The sequence below is a fragment of the Rissa tridactyla genome, chromosome 5, assembly GCF_028500815.1.
Source record: "Rissa tridactyla isolate bRisTri1 chromosome 5, bRisTri1.patW.cur.20221130, whole genome shotgun sequence".
Lineage (NCBI taxonomy): Eukaryota > Metazoa > Chordata > Aves > Charadriiformes > Laridae > Rissa > Rissa tridactyla.
In genome coordinates this window covers 49,961,928-49,984,049 of record NC_071470.1, presented here as the reverse complement: position 1 = coordinate 49,984,049, position 22,122 = coordinate 49,961,928, and the positions used below count along the sequence as shown (strand labels likewise).

Genomic DNA, 22,122 nt, shown 5'->3' with positions numbered 1-22,122 from the left:
GCACTCACAGAAGTACTAATTTATTTGGCCTCTAAGTACTCGTCTTCATAAAGATCCTCCCAGTGCAACAAAACCTTTACCAGCCTGCTGTCCTGCCAATATAAGGTAAATACACGCCTCACAGCAATGCACTGCTCACAAACTGCACAGCTGAAACCACACACAAGAGGGTGACGAAACGAAAGAAGGTGGTGACTCCAGCTTCTGAGCGTAGGCCAAGCCTTTTCTGCCTTGCTGCGGGCGGTGTGTTCAAGCAGCCATAGAAAAGCTAAAAGATGGATATCACATGGAACCAGCACCATGGCCACGAGTAACTGTGATGACAGTTTTCCACCTTGAAGGAACCTGACAACCAAGGACCTCAGCAAACTCGTTTCACAGAGAACAGGACTAGTCCCAGACCCCAGCTGCACTGGATGAGGGACGAGTGCTCAATGCTTTGTCCCTCTCAGCAGCCACCTGCAGTAGAAATGCCTGGCGCTAGGTTTACGCTGGCACAGAGGCCAGCTGTCCTTGTCACAGCCTGGCCCTGAGCTGGCTTGGCTGACACCTACAGGGTAAGTAGGTGCTGGAGCTGAACACCTGCCATGAACACGCTCCTGGAGAGCACTGCCTCTGCACAGAAGTGAAAGAAACCAAGCACTGTCTCTGCAATATCCAGGGCAAAGGGGTTCTCCAGCTACTCTGCTCTCCTGTATCATGGAAACAATTAAGTGTTGCACACGCTAACTCGCAGTGAACTCCCTTCCTTGCAAGCATCCATGCAAAAGGCAGGAAAAAATAAATGGGGCTGGAAAATTGGGAGAGAAGGATTACCTGCATCTGTAGTTCTGCATCTGTCTGTAACATCTTGGTCTTAGCCTGAGCATCGAAGATGAAAGGATAAGAACAGAGCGTCACAGCATCCTGCAAGAACGGTAGGCGGATTCATTCCTATTTACAGCTTCCATAGCACTTATTTAACTAAGAGTAATGAAAAAGCAATTTTCTTACCTGCATGATAGATGGTCTTACTTTCTGTGAAGGAAAAGGAGAAATATGAAAATCTTTTACTCTTTTGATTTTGTATCTTGTATTTTTTTTGACAGACTAGTTCAAAAGTAACCAAAAGAAAATTTTTCTCCTCTTGGACCAAAAACCTTTCCTCTTAAAGAAAAGCACAGGAACTTCCGTCTCAAGAAAATGCACAAGCCCAATTCAAAACTTGAACATCAAACGTTACTAAGAGGACTAACTGGCACAGAAGCCTGTGTTAGCCTGCCACAGGTGAAACTTAATCTCATGAAGAAAAACAAGAAAACTATCCCCAAGGCAGAGACCATACGAAACACGAGAAGAAACCATAAGGCCACAACATGACAATATAAGACCACTCCTACAATGCAAATTACTCCTTTAATTAGCCATATCAATGCATTTTTAACTATCACCGTTACATAAATTTGAGTCAGTATTTTATTGTTCTGCTCACTTAAAGTAAGCACAGAGCAACACTATTTAAATGATGGAAAGTAGGGGACAGGGAACGCAGCACACACAACATTTAAAAAGTCGATGAATACACACAAAAATTCTTGCTACAGTCGGGTTTTACTCTTGCAGCATCCCTTGGCAGATGCTTTTTTGGTATTCTCACACTTAGGATTCCTTTCCTTGCTATAATTAAATAATCTCACCAGGTTCCTACACAGCATATTCCAGCCCTCAGTTTAGTTATCTCCTTTTTTACAGACGAGAAAGCGAGGCATAAAAGAGGTGAAGGGTCTTACCCAAGATCACCCAGCAGGTTACTGGAAGAGCCAGGAATAGAACCCACATCTCTTGAGTCTTGGTTCAGTCCCCTAGCCAGAACGCCACACTGCCTCCTCTTACAGAGCAACATTTTAAGATCACTGGCTACATTATTCACAATACCTGCCTAAACAGCAGAAGTAAAGGGTAAAAATTATAATTTTAGAATGCAGGATTTGGCTCCTGAGGTCTTGATTACATTAAAAGGATCCAGTGACTGAATTAATCGCCTTGTGCAAGGATTGAATGAGATTCACATGAATAATCATAGAGACTGTTGCAAGCATTAGTTAAATATTGTTAGCTCCAGCTCTTCTGACAGCCTTATTTTAAGTCAACTTTGTCAAGCCACTGAGAACCCAAATCTTAGAGACTTAACATATAGATGCTCCTATACTGAATACATTACGCCCTCATTAAGGATATTAAAAATACAGATCTCTACAACCAGAGACACAAACATGGACAGCTATTTCAAGGACCATACATAAAACTGCTTACCATTCCAGCCTGATGTAAGAACCACATGAGATAATCCTCCTGAATGTCCACCAAGCTGGAGATCTCAGGGATATAAAACTTATCATATTCTATGTGTTTAACCTTCTGATTTACCTAGTGAAAAAAACAGATGGTTTTTAAAATATGGATATATTCAGCTTTTTTCTTAGAACGTGCAGGTTTACCTTCATAAAATCAATTATAGCAGCCTGCAACAATAGGCCCCAGAAAGTCTTGCAAAAACACATAGTCCCTTATATTTTAGTACGAACAAACAAGAATAGAGATAAACCTCTTTGTGATTTATTTTAGTTCCCCCTCCTCCTCACCCAGACTAACCAGCACCAACACAGTGGGAGCAGAAGCATCATGATGATGGGTATTTGTGGTGCACGCAGCCTGATGGCTCAGCAGCAGCATTGTTTAGGGTAAATTTTTCCTAGTGTTTGAGACAAGACTAAACAATCTTCAAGTACCTTGAATTCAGGAAAACCACTAACACCTTCCCCATGTGATGTCTTGGTGGACATGACACAGCCAGGGCCATGACCATTCTGCCCTTGCCAATTGGCAAAGGGCAGACAAGACTGAATCATCTTGAGCCAACACGGGCTGAGGCCTTCCTCAGCCTCCGCGTACCTTGTGGAGTTTCTCCAGAAGCCTGAGAGCAGCTGTAATGTAGCTACTGAACAGGACTGGGATCAACAGTGTCTTTCTTCCACTGAGGAGGTAAACCACTGCACCTTTATAGAGGTCCACAAGTCTGAGGAAATATCTTGGGCACACTTGAGACCACCAGTTATCTGGAAAGTGGAGAAACATCAATATAAATCCTGAATAAAAGGCCAGAGTAACCTCTAAATAAGGGATTACAGCTGAAAATAGGGGAACGCACCTAAAGGTTATTTCAAAAAACTTCTCTATTTCTCTCCTAACTGTACCAACAGGAAAGTGAGCAAAGAGTCAGCTAGATACCAGAAACTGAAAAGCTCTTCCCTTTCTACTCTCATACAACCACCCCAGTCATTACCCAGCCTCAATCCCTGGTCAGCGTGAGAGCCTGAAGTCAAGGCTTTTCAACTTTGAATTCAAGATACCGTTTCACACATCTTGTATTCAACATGCTGTGATCTTGCGGGCAAACCATTGTCTCTCATGAGTGATAAGAGACCAGTTGCCTGGGCAATTCTTCGCAGTACCACATACTTTTCTAAGCAGGTGTCAGAGTGTGTCACCTGGCACATCTGCACTAAAGGTCTGAACTCCCGCTCTTTAGAAAGGCTGATTTCTTTCTTGCCAAGGACAGGTAACTCCCCTCTGAAGGGGCCCTGACTGTTAGCTTCTTTGCTACAACCAATCCACTTGCAAAGTAGAAACTGGAGCCTGAGAAACCACCATGTCAACTGTCAGAAACAAAACCAATTTATCCTCTCAAGTGTCAGCACAGCAATAGATTCTGGCAGGCAGAGATATGAGAATGCTTTATGTTTCTATGTGATAACAATCACAGCGGACTACTCTGAGTAGAGGAGGAAACTTGGTTCCAAAACGTCTTTGAATAAAAATTTAAAATAAAAAAATAAAATCACTAAACTTCAAAATAAATTTCACTGGAGCAATGCTCCTGGAGGTCTGAATTCATTACATAGCATTTTACACGATAATATGAGATTCAGTATAAGACAACTTAAGAAACAGAGCAAGATGACAAGAAAAATAAAAGCTTAACAAACATGAAAAACAATCATTAAGCAGCGTATGTTCTGCTTAGCTCAAAATGAGCTCATAGGAGATAATATTAGCAGAAATTAGAGGATTCGGAAGTGGGAGAAGAGCTGGAGTGTTTAGCTTGGTCACAGACCAGCCAATAGGTTTTCTGCACCTTACACAGGACAAAGTAACTTTATATTTAGTATAATCTTTAATTTACCTTAAACAGAAAGGATATTATAATGTGGACAATATCAGATTAGATTTAAGAAAGTAAGATCATTTAATGTTCATGATATAAAAAATCTATGTTCCCATAAAAGCATGCAAATTTAACTGGAACTGAGTCTCTGAATGCAGGTAAACTAGATAAGGTAAATTAGACTAACCTCCCTAGTAAGTGTTCTTTGAAATGATATTTTACTTCTAAATCAAAACAATTCTTAACCCAAATTTTCTTCTCATTTATTATCCACACCACCATAAATTTTATATGTTTTATATTATTGTAACTAACTTCCCATATCTTACCTGCATGGCATATTCTTCATTTCCTCACAGTTCATGTTTAAAATTCAAGTTTTATGTTTATAATTCTTTTACATGGGAACATAGGTTTTGGGGGGAGGATTCCTTGAGTCTTTTTGGTTCCCAGCTGCTTTTTAGAAGAGACTGCTTCATAACAACACTATATCACAAATAATACACAATTATCATTGCAGACGTTTTAACAGAACAGAAAAATTAAACCAACACTAAAACACCACTGAAAAACCTAAAGGCAACACCGTGTCCCAGCTGGATGCTGAGAGCAACATGCATCTTAAATGACAGCCTCTTACCGAGAACTTTACTGGGGTTGGTATCTAGGCGCAGAATAGCCATTGCTAGAGGAAGCGTTAACGTGATATAATACTTGGAGTCTTGAAAGGGTGGGAATTCAGGGAGAATCAGATAGATCCTCATTGCCTCGACATCTGGTGGTGAGCTGGACAGCTGAGGAATCAAAAAACTTTCAAAGCTCTTCAGTATCTAGAGGAAAACAAGACAAAAGAAAGGAACTTATCCTGGGTGACAGAGTGCTTACAGTGTAGACGATGTCTAAGAACTGATGAAACAGAGCACACTCAGAATGGGTGGACTTAATAGCTCACAACCTTTTAAAAACACTCCACGGGATGGGACTGAATTCCAGTTTTTCCAAAATGCCTGAATGTTTGGATAGGTTTTTCCAGAATTGGCTAAAGGTTAGTTAACCCCTCTTGTTAAGGTCACACCCCTGCTTTAAAAGTCAAACCCAGAGTAAAAAAAAAAAGCTATAAAAATTATAGCTAAAAAATGGCATAGGAAACATACACGATTTTATCCCACAGCTCTGCACTCGTGAAAGAAATCCTCAAAGTTAGAATAAATTATATAAGGTGAAAATCAGCCTAGGTCAATGGAGAAGTATCCATTGATACCATGAAGGATCTGGTCTGCAGATTTGCAGTACAACCCTTCCCTCCAAAAGCGGCTGTTATTTTCCCTCTAAATACCCAAAACCCCAGAAGTGCAATACCTGATCTAGGAGAATGGAGTGCTGAGAGTTCATCAGCTTCTCAAACAGCACTCTGGTGGAGTTCAGATCAATCCCTGGGATCTTCGGACTGGTTTTAAAATGTTCATCAATTCTTAAAAAAAAAAAAAAAAAAAATTCCCACAGACAGGCATAAGTTTAAGGAAAAAGACACCATAACCTGTGTATTGGCATGGCCCATGAGCAAGCAATGGAGAAATGACCTCTAGGGGATTAATCAGAGTAGAAACAAAGCAGAAGTTGGAATATTCTTGCTAAAGACAATATGGACAACTATCCCTTCTGAACTCCTCTGAGCCTTGGTTAGGGTTGAGATTCTTGCAGAGAAACACTTTATCAAAGTCTTTGATTTCCCCCAGGACTCCTTCACTGGCACAAGAGCCTGCCTAGACAGGCCGGACTGCTTTAAAAAAAAAAAAATCTATAAAATATGTATCTATCATATATATCAGGATCCTCTGTGTTGTCTTCACATACACTACTTTTACAGCAAAATCTGTTTAATCACACCCAGGAAGAAAGGGAAGGGTGATGCATAAGAAGACACTGACTGCTATGCAAAGGAACATCAGATGAGGGGTTTCAAAAGAAAACAGGGGAAGATACTCAGAGTAGCTTTTTTGGCAATTCCACTCTCAAATTTTCTAAAACTAAAGAACTACCACAAACAAAACACAGCATATCTGAGAGCAGTCTCCACGTGGTCTGGAGTTGCAACAAGCATGTGCTGTCCTTTCTGCTGTGCTTGAAAGGCTGTAATTTCCTCAGGCTACCTGTGTAAGAGGGATAATGAAGGCAAGCCTGCAGAGGATAAAAGCCTAACAGCCAGATCTAGCAACACCGAATGTCCAGGCCAGCAGGTAAGCTGCCTAGCTCAGCAGGTACCACACGATCAGCGTCTGTAGCAGAGGCCCTCAGCACCATTGTCTGCAGTGAAGCTGCACATAAAACCTTGCAGCTGCTAGTAAAAAAAGGTCATTGCTACAATTCCATTGACCTCAAGGATTTCTCAAGTCTGCCACTACTCACCTGAGACTGTGCTGTATTAGATACTCTGAAGGAAAAGGTAGCTATTAAAGACGGGATGCATGTCAGTTTGTTGATGTAGCTATAATGACATGAGAAGCTAAACATAGCCTGCTGTAGTCGAATTGCTACTTCCATAACAGCACCGGGCTGGATATAGTCATAGTCACACTGTGGTACAGAGCGCTTCAGGCAGTGATGTGCAGAAGCAGTACTGGAGCATGCCCAGTCACACTGCCATGGAAAACACGCTTTTCCACCTAACCCTGTGTACCGCAATGCTATATTGCAAACAGGCCCATATATTGCATTAGGACATTGGAGGACTATAGTAGGGTGCTTCTATCAAGTGCGCCATGACATAAGGCTTCATATATAAAGGCACGTGGTTAAATACAGCCTCACTTCAGTGTATGGTGGCTTCAAATTTTGTCATTCATTTGGTCAAAGATTTTCTGTAAAAGTTAACTCCTGCACTAGCCAAGACATCACTGAAGTGGAAGGAGAACTGCATTGGGGTGATGAAGTCATAAACTCCGCTTATTTCCACATTCAAAGGAGACGTGGGACTATTTATGTGACTCAACAACTTGGATATCTCAACAAATGTTTTAAACCAACATGACAACTTTCCTGACGCAGTAACAGCCTGCTTTGTAACAACCCTAAAGAAGAAACCATTGGGCAAGCAGAAAAACGCAAGAACGATGAGTAAATTATTTTCTTTTTCAAGTTCCTCTTGGAAAATATTACTCAAAGATTACTCAGAGTAACTAAGCTTTTCTTCACCTAGTTACAGGTCATTTACTCATCACATCACCATAAAATTTTTCTCCTCCTCCTCATCTTATGCTATTACCTCCCCAACATTTACAGACACAGCCAACACAATCCTTCCCAACCCACAGCCTTTGACTCAGCTATGCATATCACATCCTTGGCACCACCTGTTGCTGGTTACACCCATTTGAAATTCCTGCTTTTGTAAGCAGCAGCACAAAACTTTCCACAACTGATGTCACCTCCCAGGAAAGTGCTTCCATGCTGCCTCAAATGTGTTTTTCAAGAGCAGCCTGTATTGAAGTGTACCTCCACACACACCAGCCCCCAACAACTGGCTCAGATGGGTAAGAGACTATTCAGATACCTGGCATCACTCAATCCCCTTTATGTCGTACTCCTATCCTTCTTTTTTAAAGATGATGATACTCATTTCATAAGGAAAAGTAACAGTTGTAACAACTCCAAGGAATCTGTGCCACTTACAGCACACTCACCATGCACTTTCTTAGACCATTTGCCTTCCTTACCCTCTGACCACCCACCTCCTTAGGGAACACACTCTGCCCCCATCTCCTGTCTGATCAGAAAAATCAAATCCCACTGCAGCAGTGGGTGAAGTAAAGGGATTCCAGTCTGCCTCAAGGGAAAGCCACACTTCCAGACTCTGTTTGCCACTTACTTCTTCTCCAAGAAGCTTCCATTCCAGCAGGCAGCTGAGGACAGTATCTGAACAACATTACTGTTTGCAGTAGGAAGACAAAAGAAAACAGATACAGAGGTTAAGAATGGATGTCCCAGCAAATCTCTTCAGCTCTCTTCCCTTCCTTCTATGGGAAACAATGTCAGGATCACCCCTTCAGAGGCACAGAGGGTAAGTGGTTCATTCAGGATCACGTAACGTCCCTCTTTGAAAGGAGGGATGTTAGCAGTGCCTCCTTTCCACCTATTCTGCCTTTCTCATAGCAGGCACACAGGGGGAGGAATTTAATCACTCTGCTCACAAGTTCTTGTTGCTTTTCATGAACTCTAAGCACAGAATGAAGGACAACTTTAAAAAACATTTCCCACCCACCATTTGCAATGTTCTGAGGCAGCCTCAAACTCCTCTGGTTCTGCTCAGAAGCTCTAACTTGGCAGCCTTGTGACTGGCAACTGTCCTCCCCTTGGAAACCATCAAGAACCACACTTGAAAAGGCTGCTAAATTTCAAGTGAAAGCATGGCACGGAAGCCAACAAAATTATTTAAATAACACTTTCAACAAAAGGCTTGTCCAGTGCCACAATACCTACTTGACAGAATTAGAACTGTTCTTTTCTAAAAGCTTTTGCCTCCAGACATCTATAGTTTCATCATTTATTAAACAGGTGTAACGTGTTTCATTTATGGTCCGGAAATCATCAGCAGGCAAGGAATTCTGTGAGAAGATACAGATTTCAGCAAAGACAAGGCTTGTAAAACAATTCCTTCTTATCCATAATCTCTGTTTTCTACATATAAATGATAGCTTCCTTAGTGTGGTCTCTGAACAGGTTTGGTTAGGAAGCTGAGGAACTACTAAGAAATCCAAAAGGAAAGGCATGGAAAAAAAACCAAGATCATCATCAAGTACCTTTTAAAAAGAAGAAAAGAAAAAAAACAAAATATCATCTCCTTAAATGTACCAAAGCTCATTTAAATACCACCATATATAACTACAGGCTTAGTACATTTATTCTAGACATATCTCCATGCTTCAAAAGTGTATGTCAAACACTTCTTGAAAGCGATAAGACAGAAGGAGAAAAATCAATTCAACGTTCATCCCTCCATCCAGCATATCTTGACAAAAACCCAGTGTATGTGGTCCACAGCCCTACACTCTAATCACACAGACCCCAGTGCCTCAGGAAGAAAGAAGTCCCTCGCTTCCAATCTGCAAAGGAAATAACTCCCCTCCCTGCTCATCAAATTGAAATCAGTGTCTTCCCAATGGCTCTTTGACGTGCCTCTAAAGGAAGGCAGCTTTCAGACACTCCTAAAAAGTTGTAAATCCCTGTAACAACTGTCATCATTGGAAAGGTTTGTAAGGCAGAATAGACTCCAAAGCAAGATTTCACTTTTGGGAGGTATTACCAAAAAAAAAAAGAAAAAAGATGCATTGTGAAGGTTGGGACAGGGGAGTAAACTTGGTAAGATACTTCATTTGTTTTACCTCATATTTGGAGCAGAGCACAAATGTTTGGTCTCCTCCTGAGAAGATATGTTTAACAATGTGATATTTACAGGCATCTGTTGAAGAACGAGACATGGTGTTAGAAGCTGACGCATGCAAGTTCCTACTGAGCCTTTTCCCCAAAATTTGCACTGCCAGTGTCTCAGGCTTTACGCTACAAGGAGCACCTGGGTCCCTTGAAGGCCAGGCAGAAATCAGTCGGAATTCAAGCACTGTAGCACTTTCTTGAGAAATACACAGGGCCTGGCAGGAAGGAAAAATTGTAATTTTTAAACTGCAATGGAACTTTTAAAGAGAAATGAAAGCCCTTAGAAATCAGTATTAGTATAATTCCATGAAGGTTCAAGATTGCCAAATGTTGAGCTCTGCCATGAAAAGAGAAAGGGAGAGGGCACACGTTAACAGAGAGAGCAAGAGGTCACCCAGTAATTTCCATAGTGCATTTGGGACAGGAGGATGGGTTTCTTTTGCTATTTCAAGAACTTTCACAGAACAATGTCAAGATATCTTTAGACAGCTGTGGGTGAAATTAAATTATTTATGTCCATTTGCATCTCCAAATCACACATAATACGTACCAGGTTTCCCTGAGATTTGCCCATTGTGAGCTGCCCAGTGACCCTTGACAGGAGAGGGACACTTAACATTGCAAGTGTGCCCTGTTCCCAGCTGGCCTCTTGTTCCACAGCCAAATGCATAGATCATTCCTGAAGAAGGCACAAAGGCTAAAGTGTGATGTCTGTAACAGAGACGGGTACAACGTTTGGGCCTCGTTTAACAATTAAAAGGAAAAAAACAAAACAAAACAAAAACCACCCACAAACGCAGCGTAGAACTTATGCTCAGTTTCCCTAGGCCAGAAGCTGGTGCAAAGCAGCAATCTTTACACTAGCACCAATGCTCAGTTTTTGCCACCTGATGGCACCAGTTTACGGCATGAAGCTCTTTAGGTAGAAGTGACAAAGAGCAACGTGTGCCAGCATACGGCTGGTATCAGGCTCACGGACAGAATTGGCTTAGTCATTTGCTAAGCCTGGCAACAACACAGCACCAGTGTTACTAACTCTCTTTTCATGAAAGAGGCTGGAAACTTGTGACCAAAGGGGCTGCTGCTCTAAAATCTTGCTGAATTACTAAGATGGAAAGATATCTTTTAGCAGGTTACAGCACGGGGAACAACCCCAATAAAAAAACAACCTCCTTTAGAGGCCCTTAAAATTCTCATGGGAAGTAAATTTTAAAATAACTTAATTTTGACATGTAGGACGCAGAAGTAAGACTATTCCCCCTATTTACAAGGCTCAGCGCCAGCATTAACCTCCACCAAAGAAAATTTCTGACTGCACTGAGGACTCACCTGCCACAAGCAATCTGGGATACTTCACTGCCCATTAGCTCAAGAACTCTTCGGGGGTTCACTTCATCATTCATGGAGTCATGTCCCAGTTGCCCGCAGGAACCTGCACCGAACGTGAACACCCCTCCACTCTGTTAGCAAATCAAACAGCATATTCTCCATTTAGGGACCCAAAACCCAGCAGCATCCCTCTGACTCCAGTTTCAGTATGAGCCCAAGCTTAAGCAGAGATTGATGGGGATTTCCAAGGGATTCAGAAAAGAAACTTGAGTTCTGCTAATGCAGCTTCCAAACAGTTACCTTGCCACCCATCAGAGAATGACAGAATTATCTTTAGGTATGTCTACAGCAGCCCAGCTTCTCCTCACCATCACCAGATGAGTCTGAAATCCTATCAGGTTTAAACATGGCTGAGTGGCACCCACTTCCACGGTACTTTACACCCATCTCTGTCAGCTGCTGATCAAAAGGACTGTCACCTTTTTCCTTGAACAAGAGCTTCTAGATAACTGATCTTCTACAGTGTTTTTCCCACAGGAATCCCAATGTTAGCTGTTTTAATTCATTTTACAGTGGAGAACACTGAGGCACCAAAAAAAGGAAGCAACACCTAGGAAGTGGCAAAGGCAAGGCAAGCGATCTTCCAAATCCTAGCCCTGTCCTCTGTCCACTAAACTATACACCACTTGGAAACAGTAGGTTTGGAACTGCAAACCTCTTGTAAATGCTGTGAGTGACTGCTAATGTTTCATTGAAACACCCATTCCTTTTGACCTCCACTTTATTCTGATGCACAACATCATTCTCTTTTTATCATCCAACAAAATGCTATTTTCACCCCTTTGGTGTGTTTGTTAATTTTTTTGCTCAAAGGTAATTCCTTTGAGCAATTCACTTGAAGTTTACTATTCATTGTCATGGATCAGTAACATCCTCAAGAACAGCAATGGATCATGTTGGCAATGAACCTCAGAATAAATTGTAATAAGACTATACTTTTCATTTAGTTTCTTTTACTGGGGTCAGATGGAATACAGTAAGTCAATCTGTTCTTTTCTCCCATTACGCAGGAAATTAATGCAAAACCATCAGGCAGGTGAGACAGCAGCCAGGGTTCCCAAGTTAGCATCTTTACCTTTGTCAGGACTGCTGTGTGTTCCTCTCCACAGCTGATGTAAACAACCTTCTGAGACCGCAACAGCTTCACATGACAAGGGGATTCTCGGTCTGCATTGAAGACAAAGAAAATAAAGGAGCTGTTTCATAAATGCAAACCTAGATGTCTGAGAAAACCACTGGCAGTTTGATTTGCAGATATGGTTTACATGTGCAATGGAAGCTTTAACAACTGCGGAAAAAAAGCCACATCCTTGAATACTTCCCTGCTGCTTTCCTCCTCCAATTCTTAAAGATTTGTCCTGGCTCAAAGAAAATTGCCCAGAATTGGGCAAGAATGCAAATACTGAGAATCTTGTATAAACTCAACATGCACTTGCAGTTCAGGACGTATGATGAGTGCAGCCCAGCTACACCCACCTTCAGCCTCACGCTCCATTCCAGACTCCTCGCTGATGACCGCAAACATGTTTCCAAAATCTTGCTTACATCTTTTCCATACAGAACAATCCTGACACGTGGGAGACACCAGCACAACACACATGACAACCTGAATCCATAGGTATATTTAAATGCCTAGCCTTCCTTCTGTTGTCATCCTTTAAGAAGATCCTCCTACTTGCAAAGGCTAATCTCTGCCAACGGTTAAATGATGCTTGTCTCCTTCACTCTGACATTCTAATCATTAAAAGTGGATCTCCTGAGGATGAATACACTACACAAGGTTACATGTTTTACTGATGTAAAAATAAAAAAGCTGAGCATTTCAAGGACCTCAAAACAGTTAGATATTAAGGGGAGCAGCTGCTTACTTCATACCAACAAAAAATCCGGTTCCTACCTATAGAAGTTGTCCGTTTTTTATGACTCTCACACAAGACCTGACAGGTGCTTTTTTCGGAGTACTGAAAGGAATGTGGTCGCATTTTCACAGATCCAGAAATGAGAGCAGATTTTTCATTTACTTTGTTCTGCATTTTAGCATTCTGATCTTTATTTTGACAGGAATGACACTTCTTATCTCTACAGCATAATCGTTTAAATAACAGTGTTGCAGACTACTCATGTTTGCTGTTCATGTTCACTAAGTATAATTCACACTGTCTTATCATGATTCACTTACCATAAATATCACTTATTTACTACAGCGCTATGTATCGAGGGGTAAACAGGGTATGATTCCTGGCCAACACAGCCCCACAAGCAGGTGCCCTTTATACGTTCATTTAAGATTAAGCCCCATGTCAAAGCAAACCTCTCACATATAAACTGCAGCTTTGTTGAAATTAGAAGCATTTATCTGCCAGTCTACATGGCAGGAACATGGCTGCTGTTATACTAGATCAACTCTAGCTCACATACAGTACAAGAGAATACACCTGGAGCATTTTTGAGAGAACACAAGGTATCTTACAAGTCTTACGATTGTGTTCACATTCCTAAAAGTGCAAAGCAAGATGAAATGACGCATACAGCATTTGAGCCTCCTTTGCTAAACTACAGGCTGCGTTTGAGCAATCGCTTTAAATACGTCTCAGTTGGTAGGGCGGGTTGTCAAAATGCATCACTCCATTACAGGCACACGAAATGTGAGGTAACACTTTTCTCTTGCAGCAGTGTTTATATGCTACTACATTATGCGACCTAACAATTACAAATATGTACACCACCTCATGTACTCACCCATGCAAAATAAATTATCTGTGCATGCTAGGTATCACATCCACACTCAGAAAGTTGCCTAGATATTTAATGCTAGTCAGCAACTATGCAGAAAATTATGAAGAGGTTGATTTGAAGCTCCAAAGAGCATCTTTCACTCATTTGCTTTTACAAAAAGTTAAGAATGTGTTAACAACAAGCAGAGGAGTTTGGGGCTTTTCAAACTAGTCATATCCACTCATCAGCCTTATTTATAAACCGATCTTCAAGTCTGTTGATGGCCAGGCTTCACTGAACGTGGCCACCTGAAAAAACTACCATAGGCCCTGCGTGTCTGGAAAATTGTGAACAAATAAACTAGACAACATTTTACAATACTGAGATACTATGTATTGCCATCATTTTGTAGCATACGGATGCTCACCAGTCACAAACAAGTTGGCAAACAAGGGGATGGGTTCCGCCTGCTGTTCTGCAGGGAGAGCCTTTGCTCTTTGCTCTGTGGAGCTTTGCTTTGTGGCAAAAGCAAAGCTAAAACCTTTGCTCCACACCAACTTCAAACAAAATATGGACAAATCATTTTTGAGAGGAGGAAGAATGATGCCTGCATGTTGACACCCACATTTGAAGGATCTTTCTTTCGACCTTGCTCACTTCCACAACAGGAAAAAAAGTGTTTCTGTTCCTACTAAGTATGAAAAGCCTGTAGAGTCCACCAGAGACTGTTCCTCTGCCCTCTCTTCCCAAGAGGAGTTGCTGAGGGTTACACACCTGCTCAGTAAAAATATACTGTCAATGCAAAAGGAGACACTAGGCCAGAAAAGTGCATCCTTGTTTCACCGAGGAGCATAGTTTTAATACCTCGTTCATCACTTAATCCCAGTTGTCCTGAGCTGTTCTTCCCCCAGCCAAACACAGCTCCTGAGAGAGAGAGGGCAAAACTGTGGGCTCCACCTGCAGCAACCTGAGCCAAAGGGATCCCATCAAGAGACTTGACACGTTGTGGACTGGCTTGGGAGGGACATTCTTTACCCAAGCCCAGTTGACCATAGCTGTTCTGGCCCCATGTGAAGAACTGGCCATCTGAAACAAGGAAAGAAAGAGAATAGTGAATAAAAGCTGGTCAACAGAAAAGAAAGTTTGCCAAAATGAGCAAGAACCAGTGCTGGGGCCTTCGCTCCCACTCAAGTGTTATGATGGAAAAAATCAAGCAACGTATTATTTACCAAAATAAAAGCACAGTCTGAAGCCACCAGGTAAATAAACAGACATACAACTAAGTACAAAATACAACATCAAACTACTGTAACTTAAACAGCATAACAAAGAACAATCCACATGTTGCATACAGAAGAGTAATAGCCAAGGATAATTTCAACACAAAAAAAATTAATTACGCAGATTTTTCTACATCAAGACAGAAAGCTTTTAAGTGTTCCTGCCATCATTCACCAGTGAGACAGCGGGTGGCCTGTGTGTAACATGGTAACTGATCCATTATATAGCTTTCCATTTGGCCTGAAAGCAGCTGGGACAGGGATGTCCTTAGTTTATTATGCAGAAATATGCAATCTTGGACACTGTGCAAAATAACAGCACAAATCTTGGTAGTAAATAATGAATGTCACAGTACCTGCTGCCAAAGCCAGGCAATGCCAGTTTCCACAGGAAACCTGCAGTATCGTCTGTTGGTTCAATTTCTTTATCAACCTAAAGAAGACACTATGTTAGAATAAGTGTCCACAAATACAGTATCACCTTAGGTCGAAATTACGATTTCCATTCAGATATTTGTTCTACACATACACATAACCTATGGTATTGAGACTGAGGAATGGAGTCTTGAAGGTGACACAGATCCATACATAATAGATGCAAATCTGTGGAGACCATTAGACACTTGACTACTAACTCCAACTATGTCTTCTGCTATAATGCTGAATCCAGCTATCTGGAAATGGTGATAATAGCTGATTCTTTGTGTCTCTCTTACTACTCTTTTTCAGGCATCGTTTTTCATGCTGACAAGGGCGTAGCACTTACTATGAGTTACAGCACCAAAACCTCTTCAGTGCTTTGTACAGCGAATAGCATGTCAAAGGTTCGAGTTATTTCACAAAAATGTTATTTTTAAAATGGCACTATCACATTGGCATGTGAGCCCATCTCTCCGTTATTTTGGAGCCACCTGCAAGTTAAGGACTGTCTTCCCACAGGCCCTTCAGCTCAAACATCAATGGTTTTTGACTGAAACTCTTTTCCTTTAAATACCATTACAACAATGACAGCCACCCTAGACAGATGTCCCAAACTTCTGCTCTGCACTGCTCTGCTCTGCAGAGGCAGACTGAATACGAGACAGACTACATCTGTTACTAATGTAGCGTGATACAACACCATTATGTGCAAAGAGACCAGTTATCTTTATTATGGCAATAAGCTGAGACTTATCATCTGTGAACTGCTTTGTACGGAGGAGTCTTGATGTCTGCCACTGCCGCCATCTACATGTCCTTGCACTTAACCCTACCTCTGACACAGGTAAGATACCTGTGTTTCTGAGCACACATTCAGACCTAAAGATTCTAAGCAACATTCACTATTCATAATTGCAGCAGGCTGGCTTAGTCGCTTTGCTGCTAGCAGGCAACACTGCAAAAGAGTTTCAGAGCTGAGGTGCCAGTTCATGCAGCCATATTTTTTTTTCCCATTCTTAAAATGTATCTCCTATCTCAGAGGACTTCCTAGGGACCGAAATAGAGACGGATATCACACACAACATTTCTATTTTTGGGTCCTCCCTCACACACCTCCTTGCTCTGTACAAAACACAGTGGCATTTTTCATTGAGGAAGCCGATCACGCTCTGATTTTCTTTTCTGTGCCCGAAGCACCCACGGGTAGAAGGCCTGTCCTGCCCAAACCTCCTGCAGACTCGTCTGAATCCCAGGGGGGCTCAAGGAGCACCAGTACAGTATGGAAAAGGAGGAGGCATCACTCTCACATCCCTATGTGAGAAGTGCCCAATTACCGCCCTTCTAAGCAAAAGTGCTCCCACCAACTCCAGGCTGGAAACTGATCAACCCTTGATACATCCCCTCCAAGGAACTGCCCTTAAGGAAATCTGAAGCTGTTAAACATTTACCTTGGTACCGTCACTGCGTCTTCTATAGTAGTGAGACCCAACTGTCCCTCGCTGCCAGCGCCCCAGGAGAAGAGCTGTCCCTGGTCGCTGAGTGCCACGCTGTGAGACTCTCCGCAGGCCACATGCACGATGTGCTGCCCGGCCAGGGCTCCAATTTGCTCTGAGGAAAACAGAAAACCTCTCCGGTTACAGGATTCATCTCACAGTGACATGCAGACATCAGGTCTAGGCGAATCTGTTTGCAAAGCCAAAGATAGGTGCACTGATCCCCAATTTAGTTTTAAAACACTTCCTACAAGAGGAAAGCACCAGGTTTTACTGAAAACATGTAGCTGCTGAGCTTTTCTGAAAGCATCGCCTGCAAGTCATAGGAGAAAGCCAGGTACGTGCCCCCAAGCACAGATAGCGTCACGGATACAGGGTTATCAGGTTATTTAGGAACAACCAGACGTCTCGGCTTTGAGGTTTTCTCACTCAGTTTTGATATGGGGATCAGCCAGAAGCTGGCAGACACTGTAAAACATATTTGACCTTCCACAGCTCTCACATCCAACGAAGACAAATCATCCACAAAGCTAATCGACCCAGACACCCCTTGCTTTATTACTTGATGCGTGAAAGTATATGTGTTACGACATCCCCTGTCCTAAGCCTGAAACAGGTTTGAACCTATCAACCTATTACTACCACTGTCAGACACTCATAAAAAAAGTCCCATAAAAAAGAAGCAAAGCAAGAAGACCTTACAGAGGAATAAAAGAGTTGGGGGACAGGGGGGGAAACGCACTCAGTCCTCTGGAAGATCACTCACAATTGACTTTTTATCATTACATCACGTTAGGCAACTGTGGGAAAATAACAGAAGAATAGCAGAGAGGCTTGTAAACATGCTCAAGCGACCTGCAGTTGAGGTGTAGTAAAACACGTATATCATACTAATCATTGTTTAGTCTTGTGTATTTAACAAGTAGAACATCTGTGTTTAGATAACATAGGCCTGTGATAGACTTAGAGGCACCTTATCGAACATGCTTGAGATTCCTGCCCTGCTGTGTGAAAGATCAAGGTAGAGCGGTAAACTACGCCTGCGTGAATCCCTGATAACAGTCGAAAACAGCAGGTTTGGTGATCCTCTAGCAAGGACCGAGCTCCACAGTGCCTGCGTTCTCACTTATGTGTCCACAAGGTAACAAAAATAAATTTACTCTTTGCATATCATCCATGGTTTTGTGGTTGTTCCTGCGTCCTGCCTGTGCCAGCTCGCACGGCAACTGAAGTAGGTCTGACAACTACTCTTACAACATCAACAACTAAATCTTATTTGTTATGCAGAGTTTTTACAAATGGACACGAAAATGTCTTGGTTTGCAATAAACCATTGGAAATGTCAGAAAGCTGATGGAAAAACTGCCCACAAGCCAGACAGAAGCAAAGTTGGTTTTCTTTTTTTCTTCCCTAGATAAACACAAATATTTCAGGTGGATGAAGAAAGATTTCACCCTGTAAGCTCCAAGGCAGTGATCAGTTTTATTAAAGTCCCTCTTGCCTGTGACATGAGAGGGAAGGGTAATTACACGTCATTCTATGAAAATGATACCCCACCTCAAGGACATCCAGAAAACATTCACGTACCTAGCACCAGAAACTGTATATCAATCCATCTAAATGTCTTTTAAAGGAAGGCACCCCTAGGAGGGCTTGCCTTCTAAGTCTAGAAGTCAGAAAATGAGAGGGAGAAGAATCCCTAATCAACGTTCTAGAAGAGAAAGGTGACAATTATTTAAATCTGTTTTCTAACAGAGGAAAATGCTACCTGAACATGTGTTTCCTTTCACTCAAAGTAATTAATGGCAATGGAGGTGCAGCTGACAAGTAATAAGCACACAAACATCTAGGAGGGCTTGAGGACTGGGCCTGCCAGCCTTTCAGCCATCCTTTATCCCTCCCAATAATGATGCCCTTTGCCCTGCAGCTCTTTCCAGGAGGACTAACTTCAGCCAGCCCCACTGCCAACCCTACCAAAGACACAAACAGGTCATGAGGGCAGTAACCCAATTTGCACATGTAGTTTCCACGCTTGGGCCCATAAGCATCCAACTGTAGCACTGCTTGGCAGCCTGTTTTACATTTATTTGAATATGTAATTGAGAGAGCCTATTTTTATAGGTGAGCTCTAAACAATCAGCAGCTGTATGGTCAAGGTCAATCACAAACAACTGACAAGGTATCTCAAGAGAACATGTGGCTACAGTCTCTTCCTCTCTGTCAACCAGCAGAACAACAAAATGTGCTGCAATGTGCAGGACACACCACCTAAGTTCAGCCAAGCTTGCTCCCCAGGGTGCACTGAGCCTGGCCGTTATCCAGAGCGCCTGAGCTCTCAAAACACCAGCCTGTCCTTCTTCCAAAGCTGGTCCCTGCACACTGCCAAATGCTCCAGTGGACAACACAAGTCTGACAAAAAGACAAACGTGAACAGTATGGGAGGGTAGGGCACCCATAATGGGAGAATGTGTTTTGCTATCTGCAGGCATGACTGAGCTAGTTTCTTCCCTGGGAAAGCAGTATTTGTTTTAACTTTACGTATCTCGTTTGCTGTGGAAGGGCTACTGCAAGCTGCCCCTGAGCCATTGGAGCACCTTGAGGAGGTGACAGAAGACACCAGTGACCAAAGATCAGCATCAGGAGCTAGAGGAGGCAGGACTCTGACCACAGCAGTACTGCAACTGGAGAAAAAGTGCCCTGAGGTATGGGGAGGCTGTGGCAAGGACTACATAACAAGGGATTCTCACACTGGGACACAGAGAGCACATCCAGTGGTTTTAGAAATCCAGAACGGTTGCTTCAGTCCCCACAGACTCCATCTTAAGTTTAATTTGGCAACACAAACCTGACCTTGCTCTGCGTGCCATCCCAGGGGACAAATACATACCGACTTGTTTTGAAAGGCTGCCCTATGTCACTGAAAGCCTTCAGTGACTGCACTGCTCAGCCAAGTAGCAGAGTACAGCCTCACCTGGACTTGCTGGATAACCACAGGCCTGTCTTAGAGCTGAAGATCTTTGCCTTTAGAAAGGTATGCCCATGGTCCATCTCACCACAGTACGTGCCTAAGACCCTGTCTGGCACAGCTTGCCTGCAAATTCATGAAGAAATGTAAAGTCCAAACAGTTTAAGTTTTCTATGTTCACCCAAATCTCTTTCCAGAGATGGAAAAAAGGCAGCTTTCCCCTGGGTACACAGACTGCCCAGGCAGTCCAACAAGGGTCCTAGTTCACTGTCAGGCTTGCCAAACCACTGAATGTACTATCTTCCTGCTAATATTGATAGTATTATCAAAAACATCTGACAATTACTTCTTTGTTGACCTCCCACCCCTTCCTCACATCAAAATACAAGGCATTTTCGTGATTGGTATATATTTATTTAAGTTTCCAGAGCATCACAACACCATTATTCATTCACTAAAAGAGATGCATCACTGCATGGAGATGAAGGGTGCAAAGGGTGAAGTTTATTCTTAGTATTGTGTCTTCGGTAACTGATGAATACAACCAGTCAAATGGAGCTTAACAGGCACAATTATATACAAAGCTAAGCAGAACAAAACCCTGAAAGCAACAGGGAAGGGCTGAAGGAGTTATGCAATACAGTGTTTCAACATGTCATAAAACTTTCAAACAAACAAATACAAAAAAAACAAGTTCCAAGAAGAACACACTGACCCAATCTTTTCTTTCTGAAGTCACCAGCTGTCTCAAAACAGCACTTAATGCTTGGAAGTCATTTATCAGTTCTTCGTATCTGATGGAGTTCCAATTTTCGTTTCTCTCTTCTGTCCACTTTAACTTACAGATCTCAACATAAACAGACATATCAAGGTTTGACTTCCTTGGGTCTTAACCTTGTTATGATCTTTTCATAAAAATACACATTGAATCAAAGAACTAGGTCCAGGCAAAACATTTTCAGGACAGCCCGTCTCTGAATGGTGACAGGTCTGGTTCCCAGGACTGCTGTTGTGTTTTCTTGCCTGTTTGTGGTTCGCAAGGACACTCCAGCAAAAGTTGAGGACAGGTGCTATATATTTCTGTGACTCAGCTTTCTGACAGTCAGTGCATGTAGCTTGAAGGTTTGGAAATGCCAGTAAAGCTGGACTAAGAATGAGAACCCCTGAAAAAGCCCACCTTCAGTCCATAGCTTCACTATTTATAAAACAGGGCTTATCCTTTGTCCTCACAGTGTCGGAAAGCTATACAAGATCTTCAGTGTCTGCAACTGCTGAAAGCACAAAGCACTCCGTTATACCGCACTGATTAGAATGCACACTCAATGAGTGATTAATTAGCTTTCCTACTCCTAGTAAGTTTATCAGAGAGTTGGTACACCCTTTGTATGTATAGCTTCCAGCTGCTCGCAAGACAGACTTTTGCTGGAGGACATGGCAGAATCCTTCAGCCATAAGCACACCGGGATGTACGTGAACAGCATCAGATGGCTTCTACTGCCTGAAAATGATGTAGAGAAACTATCAGCCCTGAGGTTACACCTTCAGTGGCAAAATCCGGATTTCTTCACTGCTGAGAAGAAGCTGTGGCTTAGAAGAGTTTCAAGTGATTTCAGTCTGCTTGGACACCTGGCCAAAACTCCTCATTACCTCCCCAGCTTGACAATAAGCAACTCAGAGCATTTGCTCATCTTGGCCGTTGCTGTCTGCTAGGAAAGCGCTCACAGACTCTAAGGTAAGTGTCTTACTAGCTTGCCTGAATAAGAAAGAGATGGTGGTAGAATCACAGAGGAGAACCAACTGTTGGCAAGAAACTCCTCTGGGTTAAATGCTAGCAGCTGGCAAGTCTGAAGACAGATAAGCCAATTTCTTTGCGTTGCCATGCTTGCTAATATAGTCCACATCCACACTGAAGATGCCTGAGCATTGTGCAACCAAGATCTAAAAATCCAAAGTGTGACATACAACATTTTAATGCATGAGGCAGCTGAATATTTAATCAGACACCAATAGCAGCCTAAACTTTACCCATATGGTCTTTCTGTTCTGAGTACTGAAAAGCCTTAATTCTTACAGAAAAGGAGCCGAGTTCTCTCCTTTTGGACAGGAATTACACCAACACATTAAACCATCTAACAAGGTGACATTAACAGCATTAGTACTTATGGAAGCCTGATCCAACAGCCAAAAACTCCATGAAAGACATGCTACTGCCTTCATTAGGTACTACAA

General features: G+C 42.3%; 1 protein-coding gene across 9 annotated transcripts in view; it reads right to left on the bottom strand.

Annotated features, from left to right (window-relative positions):
• Positions 1 to 22,122, bottom strand: part of HERC3 (HECT and RLD domain containing E3 ubiquitin protein ligase 3) — a 53,135-nt gene that overhangs the window by 14,257 nt on the left and 16,756 nt on the right. For 7 of the 9 annotated variants that reach the window (XR_008466808.1, XR_008466807.1, XM_054204115.1 and 4 more), the window contains exons 3-17: positions 16,884 to 17,043; positions 15,372 to 15,448; positions 14,600 to 14,821; positions 12,096 to 12,187; positions 10,961 to 11,091; positions 10,182 to 10,342; positions 9,583 to 9,659; positions 8,681 to 8,805; positions 8,070 to 8,129; positions 5,564 to 5,675; positions 4,845 to 5,034; positions 2,932 to 3,095; positions 2,293 to 2,406; positions 994 to 1,017; positions 817 to 906 (exon numbers count right to left, since the gene is read on the bottom strand). Coding sequence is in view for 6 of the 9 variants with exons in the window: in XM_054204115.1 (XP_054060090.1) it covers positions 817 to 906; positions 994 to 1,017; positions 2,293 to 2,406; positions 2,932 to 3,095; positions 4,845 to 5,034; positions 5,564 to 5,675; positions 8,070 to 8,129; positions 8,681 to 8,805; positions 9,583 to 9,659; positions 10,182 to 10,342; positions 10,961 to 11,091; positions 12,096 to 12,187; positions 14,600 to 14,821; positions 15,372 to 15,448; positions 16,884 to 17,043 (1,799 nt within the window). In the remaining 3 variants the exon portion in view is untranslated. Of the gene's footprint in view, positions 1 to 816; positions 907 to 993; positions 1,018 to 1,769; positions 1,919 to 2,292; positions 2,407 to 2,931; positions 3,096 to 4,844; positions 5,035 to 5,563; positions 5,676 to 8,069; positions 8,130 to 8,680; positions 8,806 to 9,582; positions 9,660 to 10,181; positions 10,343 to 10,960; positions 11,092 to 12,095; positions 12,188 to 14,599; positions 14,822 to 15,371; positions 15,449 to 16,883; positions 17,044 to 22,122 lie in introns of those variants that run through there. The other 2 variants (XM_054204119.1, XR_008466809.1) reach the window with 2 other exon arrangements.